This window comes from Oncorhynchus nerka, linkage group LG7 (genome assembly GCF_034236695.1).
Source record: "Oncorhynchus nerka isolate Pitt River linkage group LG7, Oner_Uvic_2.0, whole genome shotgun sequence".
In the NCBI taxonomy this organism is placed as follows: Eukaryota; Metazoa; Chordata; class Actinopteri; order Salmoniformes; family Salmonidae; genus Oncorhynchus; species Oncorhynchus nerka.
This window is the reverse complement of record NC_088402.1, coordinates 51128828-51141319: the sequence shown is the minus strand read 5'-3', so window position 1 is coordinate 51141319 and position 12492 is coordinate 51128828. Positions and strand designations below refer to the sequence as shown.

General features: G+C 43.5%; 1 protein-coding gene across 5 annotated transcripts in view; it reads right to left on the bottom strand.

Moving 5' to 3' along the window:
* Positions 1–12492, bottom strand: part of LOC115131876 (IQ motif and SEC7 domain-containing protein 1-like) — a 185306-nt gene that overhangs the window by 27588 nt on the left and 145226 nt on the right. Inside the window, exon 1 of one of the 5 annotated variants that reach the window (XM_029663942.2) lies at positions 7520–7848. The exons of the other annotated variants lie outside the window; for them this stretch is intronic. Within the exon in view, the coding sequence (XP_029519802.1) occupies positions 7520–7584 (65 nt within the window). The 5' untranslated portion in view covers positions 7585–7848. Of the gene's footprint in view, positions 1–7519; positions 7849–12492 lie in introns of those variants that run through there. 5 annotated transcript variants of the gene reach the window in all.

The following is a 12492-nucleotide window of genomic DNA, read 5'->3' as shown; positions in this document are numbered from 1 at the left end:
TTTGACTCATCTTACACCACACTCAAAAGTACCAAACAAGGTTGATTCCCGATAACATGTGACCTACAAACAGATGTCAGAGTCACAGCTGACCACAGTGTCAATCCCCTGACCATGACCACGGTGTATTTCCAGCCTTATAGTGGGACGTTGTCACTTTTAAAGTCTAACCACAGTAACTGTATTGAATATTCACAACACACCCTTCTGCATCCCAAATATATACTGACGCCATGTTCACATCCAGAGTAAAGGTTAAATAGGCCCTCCAACTGCCCGATTAAAATGTAGGGGCCTTCAGAGTTATAGATGGGAACTAGCACTACTAACGTATGAATACCACAGATAAGGAGTCACAGGGGTTAACACATGAAAGGCATCAAGGAAACGGCCAAAGCCATTCCAGCTTCAATGCAGCTCAATCAGTTTAAAACTACTCTGAAAGGGACACATTGTGCTTTGTGAGGCCTTTGTATTCGTTTTAGACATTCAACTGCCTTTCAACCAAACAGCAAAGTGTGATTTCTGTAAACATGTTGGTGGACGTGGCTCTATAGCAGACAGCCAGGCTGCCACCTGGGACGTGGAGGAATTAGCTGAATACAGGCACAGAATGATAAACTACTGCAGAAACTAGGGTCCTGCAGTGAAATTTAAAGTGACGGTTATGTATATATATTAGGGCTGACCCCCCCCCCCAAAAAAAATATAGCGCAACCAAGAGTCGTCCTGTTTTTTTGACCAATTGATTGGTTGAAATGTTTAAACTTATTTTTCCATATATAGACAGACACACCCTGTTTGAATCAAATCAACTACATATGTACTGAGCTTGTCTGATACTTTAAGCACACTGTTCGATTAAATAATTAAGACACACAAATGACTCAAGAAAGAGCCCGATGGTCACACTGTGTTAAAAGAAAATGACAGCGAGTGCCTGTGTGAGAGCATTGTCTCGCTCTCTTCCCTACTGCAGCGAAAAGGCACCACAGCACAGCAAGTGTTTATTGCGCTGTCCGTGCTGAAGCTGCAACATCATTTTAGCCATTTCTTACTTACTTGTTTCTGACTGAAAAGTTCTGTTACCGAAATCACTCATTTGTTTAGGAAAAACATTCCTTATTCCCACAACCCTTGCTCTCTTTACGTGAAACATCTAAGCATCGCATGCATGTGATCAGTAGGGCCTGACCTATAACTGATCATAATCACATCGATAAATTGGTTATAACAAACTCCAAACACATTAACAAGTGACAGTAAAATGGATGCAGAGGAAGTGAAAAATAAACTCGAAACAGGCGTATGTTTACTGGTTGTTCAGGGGGGAAAGGGGAAGTCAGAACTGTGGAAGACATTTGACTTAGTTGTGGAAGCTACTGGAGATCCAGAAAAAGGAGGGTATGGGAGCAAGCGTTGCGTGAGTATTGTGTGCCAAATAGTTGCGGTTAGATTACAATATCATTTTTTCTGACCATTTGGAACAGTGTAAACACTAAATAAGTGGACCAGAGAGTCTGTTCTAACTGAACAAAAATAAATATATAAAGCCTTTATTAGAGCAGACTAAAAACAGTTGCAAAACAAATGCTTGATTGCATTTCAAAGCATTAAGGTCTCGTATGCTGTGTGATGGCATGAACGAATGAATGATTGATACAGTATATACAGTATATATATTGAAATATAGGCCTAAGTCAGTTACAGTATAAAGACTAAACAGGATGCGCTCTTAGGCCTACAGCTCGATGTTGGTTATACAAGGCTGCTATACAAAGCCTACTAGTGACAATGACATGACTTATTATTATAATGATGACCATAATAATAATTGTAATAACAAAAAAAGGAGATCAAGAAAAAGGAGGGTATAGGAGCGAGAGCTGCGTGCATATTATGTGTGACAAACAAGTTCTGTTAGATTACAATATTATTTTTCTGCCTGTTTGGAACAGTGTAAACACTAAATAAATTATAAGTAATACCAGTCCGTTGTAACGAAAACATTTTGTAAAGCCTTTTATTACAGCATAGTAAAGACAAAAAACTGCCAAATCTGGGAAATTGCTTTATCTGTCATTTTGCCATTGCACGAGGCTTGGTGCTCATGGAATTAGTAGGCAATTAAACAAACACTCAAACAGGCAACAGAAAAAAGATCTGTCTTATTTCTGTAAATATATATGGATGATTTATAAAAAGTCAGGCACATTTAACAGTTATGCTATTGATAATAGACATAATTAAGTTTCTCTTCAATGTTCTTAGACAATTAGGCTAAGGGCTGTTTCCCCATTTCTGCTGCTGCTGCCTCCCACGCATTGATTCAATCCTAATATGCTGGTTAACTTTGCTATTATGCACATTAATATGCTGGTTAACTTTGCTATTATGCACATTAATATGCTGGTTAACTTTGCTATTATGCACATAGCAAACATAGGGAAAGGCACCAATTCTACAGCCCACTGAATATTATGTTTCAGAACCGCATTTAACACGGGAGAAAGTGCATTTGTTATAAAATAATATTTGATTCATTAGTGTTACACAATTATTTCGACATAATATAACCATATATAATTTCAGTTGCCTGTGGCCTCCGCAATGGATTAGTCCACTGAGACAGGCGCGAATAAGACAGGCGTGTTGTGCACCATGAAATAAAACGAGTCTCAGTTGTTCAACAGCCTATAGACCATACAATTGACCCGGTGACTAAATGGGGTCAGCCATAGTATGTATCATGTTGTTTATACGTTGTCTGCATTTACAATTTAAGCCCAGCAAAAATAATTGTCCCTTAGGGGATAAATAGGCTATACCTTTTATCAAGTTGAACTGAATGTTGGGAGTTGACTGAATTGAATGTATAATTAACTCATTGTCACAGCAAGACAAATACTGTAAGACATAAATCGTAGTTATACTCCATCCACTTCTTTCCCACCAATTTTTCAACAGACTATATCAGAGCACATTCCTGTGACAGTTTAAGTGGATAACATTAAGACCCCCTTTCTCGCCAACTCCCTGTTCTTTCGGGTTGAGACACAGAGGGTTTACACAAAGGCATACCTTGACAGTAAGCGAATGCTAACCGCCTCCCTTGGAACATTAGATGTACACATAGTGTACGGTATCTAGAACATTTAGATCTGCGGACAGCTAGCTACAGCACCAATACACACAGAGGCCCGTTTACTGCATGCAGCACCAACACAAACCCAGTGTGACAGAGTGAAATCACACTTCTTGTATAATCGCCGCGGGGACGAGTGTCCCCGACCATCTGTCATGGCAAACTGTGTGACGATGCATCCTTCCCTGGAGTGAGAGGCAAGCGCACCTAGCACGCTGCCACAGTACCACCAGAGACCAGCGATAACAGTGCTTTATATTCATTTCAGGGGAATATTTGAAGTGATAGTTTATTTGGCATAACCGACTACACCGAACCGAATAGACATAGCTTTTACATCTGAATTGCTTGCTGCTTGGGGTTTTAGGGTGGGTTTCTGTATAAGCACGTTGTGACAGCTGCTGACGTAGAAAGGGCTTCATAAATACATTTGATCATAAAGTCCCTGAACCGTGTTGTAGTGAACCTCTTGCTGTATGATGTTGGCTGTGTTTTTCACATAAACAAAGACGTATTTTTCCTGATCCTGTGTGAAATAACCTTTCCTACAGAGATTTTAGAACCTGTTTTCTTTAAGCTAGTGTAGGAGCTTTCGTGGGTTTGTTCTTCATTGTGTCAGGCCATGTAAGATAGTAGCTAAGTGGACGTGGTTGCTTTACAGTGCACGATTCCCTCTCCTCTACTGCGCTGGCCCTTTCCATGGAATACTGAAGTCACTCACCAGCATTCTTTACCTCACCCTCTCCACCTCCACTTCTCCAGCTCCATCCATCACCCATTCTCCCTCTGCTTTTATGTCTCCCACTTCAGCCACCAAAATGGTGTAATGTCAGTAAGAAGAGAAAGAAGGCGAGAGAAAGAGACTCCAAGGGATGTCCTGCTGTTCTCTTCAAGGCCAGCCTCACTTCTCCTCTGTCAGGTCAGTTGTTCACGACGGCGGGAAAAGAACCGGGGGGGGAAAAAGACGGAAGGAAGAAACAGCAGTGTGTTAGTGAGCAGATGTTTCATTTTGCAGTGAAGGGTGAAAAGAAGGGAGCGAGAGGAGGAGAGGAGAAAACAGGGCTTCGGATGACGTCGCCCCAGGAGAGCTTTTAAGGAACTACACATCTACAGACTCCACTTGGTTATTTGAGTTATAACTACAAATCCCACTGTCCTTCTCAGCCAATCAAATACAATGGGGATTAACAAATCACCAAAAAGAAAGGTAAACCAGTGGCAAGGTAATGAATAAAGTAATATAAGAAACACCACCCCCCAGAAAAAGAGATTCAAATTGCTTTCCCCACCACTTTAAATAAAGTTTGACTTGTCTTTTATTATATTAGCAAACTAGAAGCAGCAATGGTGGTCTAAGATCCTCCTGCCAGACATAAAGCCTGTTCTGGAAGGACTGGAGGAGTGTGTCAACTCAGCTGGTAGGGATTTTCAGTTGGGGGCCCAGAGGTGGGTCTTCCCTCTCTCCCTCCCCTCCTGGTAAACATGCATAGGCCTCAGCGTATTCCGTCACACAGTCCAGAGGGAGAAGAATCCCCGCCATCCTGGAAAAGAGGAGTCCCATCCGCGGAGGTTCTGGGAATAGCGGACTGCTATTATGTGCAGGTTGGAGGTTTTGGCGCAAGAGGAGTTCCAGTGTAGCACTCACCCTTTCAACACAATTGATTCCCATTCAAAACCCTATTTTCCCTAACCCTAAACCTAGCCCTCAACCTAACTTTAAGCACAACATCTAACCTTAAACTTTAATCCCTAATCCAAATTCTAACCTTATAAACCCCCTAGAAATAGCCTTGTGGGGAGACCCCACTGGGGACTAACAAAGTGTCCCCAGTTGGTCAAATGTTTGTTAGTTTACTATTCTTGTATAGTTAAACACATCCACACACACACACCTTATTCCTTCATTCATGTGTGACAGTCTGCGTTTTCTCATCAACTGTGAAATATGTTTAGCTTGCTGTATGGCAGAATGTCACTCCCTTTGTCATTTAGCCGTTGGTCCTCTAAAAGAAACAATGAGGGAAAAAAAATCTCACCATAAGTCAGTTGAATCAATTATTAACTTAATGTGGCATTACAGTCCCTAACCCACACCCATCACCCTAACACCACAAGGAGTGAGTCCTCTCCAGTAGGCCACCAGCACATGTTCTCCAAACACAAAAAAACCCAGATGTTTTCTCTCTCTACCGCCAGCCGGTAACTCAGAGAGCTCATAAATATGCAAACAGTGGTCGACAAAGACGCAGATGTGTAGGAATGTTTCGGAGGTCAAAGTTCAAGCAGACAACACAGCAACCATCTAATGTAGTGCAAGCGCAGTGTTCGGAAGAAGAAGAAAAAACAATGCTGTCTGAACAACACTCCTTTCAGGTCCAAGAATCATGTTAGTGGATCTTTATTAAATAACTCACAAAGGAGAGCTAGTATACAGAAACAGATTGGAATTGACAGTGTAGTACAGTTGGAAACTGGCTAGCTGTGCCGGATCATTAGGAGTTTCCGGTAGACGTTATGTAGTCGACATCATCACAGTCGTAATTACAAAGTCCTGTAATTTTGACTTCTCAATTTTAAACTACTGTTAACTAATTCAGTCTCAGTGGTTGTGCTAGCAGGAAAGTTGGCACACGGTCTCAGGAGCAAGGAATGACTGTCTAGACAGAACACCAGTCCCACGTAGTCTCTGGGTCAAACGGTCTCATCTGGCCTGCAGAAACATTGATACACACACCGCAATTCTGTTGCAACGCCTATTTTGCCATTGTCTAGCAATGAATCATGCTTCTACTGTAAATAGTTTTAGCCTGGAATCATCACTGTGGAGCTTACTGTACGTCTAAGCCTCCCACTGCCACTTTGACCTATATCAAGCTCCGCAAAAGTCCGATGAAATGTCGGTCTGAGCCACTGTTATTAATGGCTATGACAGGTTCAATGCAGTCATCCCTAACCATCCACAAATGTACAGCGGAGATGCTAATACTACTGTGAGGGGAAAAAAATCTATTCCAATTGCATTCGTCACCTACACAGTTTACAGCAGGTATAAAAGGAGCAGCAAAACACTTGTGTGCTAGCTCTCTCAACGTTGAGGTAAAATAACTCAATAAACATTTTAAAAGTACCTTCCCTTGAGATGGTCACCCATGTCCATCAGTGTTGCTAACCCACCTCTGCCAAATAGGCAGTTGGTATTAACGTCACAAGGTGCTATTATACAAATGACTGTGTACAGGCACATACGGTGGGTGGTACAATCATATATATTAGTCATGCGAGCCCCATTCCTTCATCACTGTGAAGCATTATTTTTCTTGTCCGTGCATTTACTTTCCATTGTAAGTGAATAAGTCCAGCGTTCCGCACCAATGACTCTCACCTGATTCATTCACTGATTATGGGGTTGATTAATGAAGCACATTATTCATATTATTAAGAAATCCACTCTGTATTAAACCAACAGTCCGATATTAACAGGCACAGCAGGAATGCAGTAAAAAACAAGAGACCCTTTTTGAAAGTGTGTCGACTTGGCTCGCCGGTGGCGTGTCACCCACAGACCACTCACTCAGTCACTCTGGCAGTCATCCACAAAGCACTGCCCATATAGGCTGCTACAGTCCAGTCCAGTCCTTACCCCACCAACACACAGGCCCAGTCAGACCTGGTGCTGGCTGGCTTCTGTCTGAACTTGAGCCTGACAGTTGTCATGTGCCTCTCTAGTGGCTAACCAGCCAGGCTGTCATTCTCTCAGTAATTAATAATTAAATGAGCCGCCGCGCCACACTCAGCACCTGCCCTTGACGATCCAGCCATTACAGGACAGCAATGGAATGATCCTCGACACATGAGGATGGACAGACATACAGTGCACATGCATGTCAGTTGCACTGGCACTATACTGTAGCAGTATTGCTGTAACACATTCAGTAAAGCTATCATTATTCTATTCAGGTATGCAAAGACGCCAAGTGAGAGTGGTCTATTTCGATAAAAGAAGAGCAGATATCAAAACGGCACACACCGACATCATCTGCATGCAATTCCATTAAGTGGGAGCACAGAATTAATTAGCGTGACCCTGCCATCACTACTGTAAGATATCTACCTTGGCTCATGTAATGTGGATATGCTATGCACGTCACTAGAATAGCACTCTGTTCAGCATGTCATACACATATCAGAGCATGCATACAGAGATTGTTGTACACACACACACACACACACACACACACACACACACACACACACACACTTCTGTTTATGAAGCATTTTCCCCCTATCGCAAGTCATGATAACCTTAAACAGTGACAAAGTGTACAGACGAACAGCTCAGACAGTACACCCACCCACCATTCCACCCTGCCTTACCAGCTGTCCAGCTCCAGCTCCAGTAAGGACTGGGTCTTCTCGGAGTTACAGTGCAAACACCACATGTTGGCTAGCAGTCGCAAGACGAGGCATTACCAGCCCACTCTACCAGTCCCCATTACTGCCTACGGATCCCTCTCAGATGGACACAGTCCCATCGCTTAGCTCTCTGGGTGTAGCTTCACGTTAGCAAATATTCCCATTGCTTGGCCTTCCCAAGACAGCTCCCTATGGATGTATGGCAGGCAGGTGGCTAGCAGGGACTGCTAAGTGGCAGTCAGTATAGCCACTGATGGATCTCGCTCTCTCTCTCTCTGTCTCCCCCTCTCCCTCCCTGTGTGGGCTGTTTTCACTGGCCTGTTAGCAGTATGGAGGGGGGCGGGAGCAGGGAAGGGGGTGTGCTCTGTAGCTAGGCAGAGGAAAGGGGATGGAATTCCTCCGGCAGCACGCTAATGGCATAAGGGGAAAATACAAATTACCCTGGGACCAAGGAGGATAGAAGAAGTCATTCAGTCATGCTATCTGAGGGAGTAAAAAAAAAAAAACTTGAGAGGCTGGGGTGGAGGGAGAGAGGACGGGCGAATAAGGGGAATGAGCAAGGGGCAGAGAGAGTAGGGCTGAAGTAGGGAGAGATGGTAGAGAGAAAGGGAGAGAGATGGTAGAGAGAGAGAGAAGTGAAAGAAGTTAGTCCACGGTCAGCCCAGTGGAGGAATGTAAGTGGGAAGAGAGGAGCTGGCCGACACAGAGACAGCAAGCAGTGGAAGCACCTCTATTAATAGAGCCTTTCAGGGTCCAGCAGAATGTTGGGATATATACAACAAGAGGGAAAAGAGGGAGAGAGGGCTTTCTTAGAATGAATTTAGCAGCCCTCCTCTCTCTATACATCCCTAATGCAATCCTAACTGCAATCCCATAGGACATAAGAGCTAGTGTACAGTCCGCTAGCCTTTCTGTATCTATACCCCTCTTTATTTCTCTATTTCTGTCTTCAACCCTCTCATCCCCTATTCCTTTCATCTTCCTGTTTTATAAGATGTCTCTTCGGCCTTCTTTGTAACGTCTGTATTCAGTTCTCTCATGCTCTATCACGGATGGAAGATAATGGAGCAGCACATAGAATGTCTCCCATTGCACCATAATGGCTTAGTTAACCAAGTGTGTCAGTCAGACATGAGCTGCAGCAATACCATTACCTGCTCGAGGTGCTGTGCTCTCTAGTCTCTTTAGGATTGACTGGACAGGGCCAGAGAACAATTACCCCTCTGAGAGAACGGGTTGGGGCACATGGGGGACTAGGCCACATGGGGGGGGGGGGGGGGGGGTAATGACAACAGGTTCCCGGAAAAATAGGAAGAATGGTTCCCAGATGGGTCAGGTTTACTGGGGACACCAATCTCTGACGCGCCTGTCTCAGGAGGAAGGTGGTGATGTCCTCTAATTACAAGCCTGGACCCTGGGCCTCCCCGTGGAGAACATTTTTGCTTCCTTTGGCCCCTTTTCCCATCTGGGACATCAAACAGAAGATTGAGAGAGAGAGAGACACAGAGAGGAATGGAGTCAGAGACCAACAACAGAGAGAGAGAGAAATAGAAGGAAGCACACAAGGAACAAAATGTGAATATTTTACCGTGTGTCTGTGAGCTGAGCGTCGGGTGCGGAAGATAAAGGTTATAGAGACAGCAGACGTCTGTGCCGCTGCAGCAGGAGGAAGGCAGACTGACTGAGGATCTATTTCAGATGGAGATGACTGAGACCCAGACCCTAGTGCTGCTGTACAGCTGTCGACACATAGCACAGCAGCAGAGACTCGACTTACAGGAATCACCTGTCACGCAGTCTTTCCACTGTTTAGTGAAGTCCCGTTTAGTTCCGGCCGACAGTAAACAAAAACACCCACACCAAGGAGAAAAACGGTCTCAAAAACCCGCAACATCTTAAAACGTCCTTCAATCAAATTTAAAGGCTCATTATTTTGCAATTCAGATGCGTTAGGAAACCTGAGGGGAGAGCATCTTAGCGTTCACCAGCAATTTCAAACGAGTCCCGATGAGTCCTGAATATTATCAAAGCCCCGTGGGCTGCGACAGCAGTCAAAGCTTTGTTGTTTCATCACAAGGGATGAATGAATAAACTCTATCCCTGCTGACATTTGTTTCGAAACAAGACCTGAATAGATATGAGTGGAGGATTTCATTACAGTCTGGTACAGTGTTGAGATATGCAGCTGTGTAATCAAAGGGCACCTCGATTCGTTTGCAATGATTACAAGGTCTGGAGAATATCACTTTTCTTATGGTCGATGAACATTTCTGAGTTTTACACGCAAGTACAGGCTAATTGTATCTGTGTAAGGAAGACGTACGGTTTGAAGAAAAGCTCTTGATGTCTGTCACCATGTAACCTGGAGATCAGGATTTTCTCAGTATTTGGCTAGAGATCAACAATCGATTCTTTGGACCTCTATTATTTCTAGATTAGATGAATGATCTTCATAAAAAAAAAATCCTGTTTTCTGATGACAAGGGTATTTTTCCCCACAGCAATCTTAACTCTCTCACTAAATACACTAAGCCAAACACACATCCTAGCACCGTTAAACTTGGGTACAAGAAAAGTCTGGATTTCTTTAAACACTGAACACACCCTCTGTATCTACATCCTCCATCTCGCTCTCTCTCTGTATACAGTATGTGTGGAAAACCTTCTATATCCCCTCTGCCCTATCCAAGTGTCTGCACGGTTCTTTCCATGGGAATGATGTCATGGTTGGGAATTCCAACAGGAGGCCCTTTCTTTGCTCATAAAAACCCCTATTTTCCCCAACTCACTGCACATGGCCTCCCTGCATTTCAGCTCATACTCCATCACCCTCTCCTGTCCCCTTTTCCTTGCCTCGGCAAGAGCCATAGTAGATCGGGGACATCTCCACTGCATGGCATATAAGGTTTAGCTTCACAGATCATTTCCATATTTCAGTCTAGCAAGAAAAGCACTTCATGAAGAATATTGAGTTATGAAATTCTTACATTCAGAAAAAGGAAGCGAAAACATGAATGACAATGGAAAACGGGCATCTGCTACAGTACTGCAGATTCCTAAGACCTCAAGTGTTTTTCCATTGAAGCGATAGCTAGTTTCCTGGAGACGCACTCACAAGAGTTTAAAAAAAAATTTGTATATGAAAGAGTTGTGCTGTGCAACGCTGTCTACATGATGTCATGCACCATTTATCATATCTGCTTTTGCAAGCCAACGCCGGTAAGCGCTGCACCAGAAATGGAAAAGAAAATGAAAAGTCGGGCTCTCGGCCCGGTCTGGAAGCAATTAGAGCTTGGCGATGTCATTGTTTGATACTGCAGCGGTTTAACAGAGAAGTAGGGGGCCGGGATATTTGAAGTGAATTGTAAGCAACTCGTTAAAAGTAAAAACGAGCACAGTTTTACCATTAACTCTTGGTGGGGGGGGGGGGGGGGGGGGGATTCCTGGAAACAAATGTATGAATGGGCTGGACTGACAGTAATGAAAGGATATGAGGCGTTGCTCATCAGATCAAATTCTGTCTGGCAGCAAAGCTGGAACAGATGTGTTGCCTCTGGGATCCTCAAGGAACCATCAAAGATCATCAGACATCGACTAGTGATGTCGACTGAAGAACGTGTCTCTACATCCATTAGTAATGCCTGAGCTCTCTAAGTTTAGAATAGGGGCAATTTGTCTGTCATGTTGTATAGCACCAAAGAATGGAGACCGTATACTGTATACGTGAAAGTAAGCTAAATATATGGGCTGCTTTTCTTCCTTCCGTCTCTCACTGCAACAAAACAACAATTAGCTTGCATCAATTAACCCTCATGTTGTGTTCGTTTCATGTTAATTCATTCTGTGTTACCAGTCCAAAATGACCACCCCATTATAGCGGATTATAAATCAATAATAATACATACAGTATATTATCAGCTAATAGTGTTAGATCTTTTTATCAACTTAAGTTCTTAAGTTTTGAACTTCTATTTATGGCCTGTAGGTCTCATTGACCTGAGCTCATACAACTCGTTTTTGAGTACAAAAAAAGCATCATGTATGGACTATTTTGACTATAACAAATACTCAGATGAAACATATTGTGTTGATGCGAATCACCCAATACGTGAAATGTCTGGAGTGACATAGTAGCACGAAGAATTGCCCAACCAGACTCTGCATCCCATAAACTGGTGGTAGATTAGTTTCTGGATCTGTACACACCAGCCAAAAACAAGAGACCGACTTGGACGTGTCTGGTCTACCCCCTTCCAGTTGTCTTTGTAAACGCATCTCCCCTCAAGCTGGTCATGTTTATCACTATAGTTTCGATTGACTCTGTCAGGAACAGTTCGAAGCAGGATTTTATGTCATCAACTCTGCATATGTCGTATCTCGTTGGCCCTGGGGTCATCCTGGTAACATTTTCAGCTGACCTCTCCTCTCAATGTGGGGATGAAGACCAGGACAAATTCCCATTCTTTGATCGGAATGTAACAACAGCCTTAAATCGGGCACCTCTTCCTCATCACTGGATTGTTCCACATCGGTTGACTCTTGTCCTGAATCATGTTCTGTGTTGTCTTCAACTTCTGACACTTCCTCCTCTTAACGTATCTTCACTGTCAGTTTCCTGGCCTATCTCCTCACCAGTGTCATGATCAAAGATGTGATCAAGAGCCTCACATACAGTATATCGTTTGGTCATTGTGCTGCCACAGAATTAATCTGAAAAAGCTTTATATACCAGAGCTGCGAGAAAAGTTCTACATATTATTGAAACAATGTTGCGATTGTTTGTGAGAATGCCAACAGGTGTGGTTCCCGTGGGGGAAATATTATATTGGGGAAAGGTTCCCATGGATGCCAAGAAGGGGAGTGAAGTAAGTGTGTGTGTGTGTGTGTGCACGCTCAAACCCACATGCATGTGGGGGTCTGGGAGAGGAAGTGTG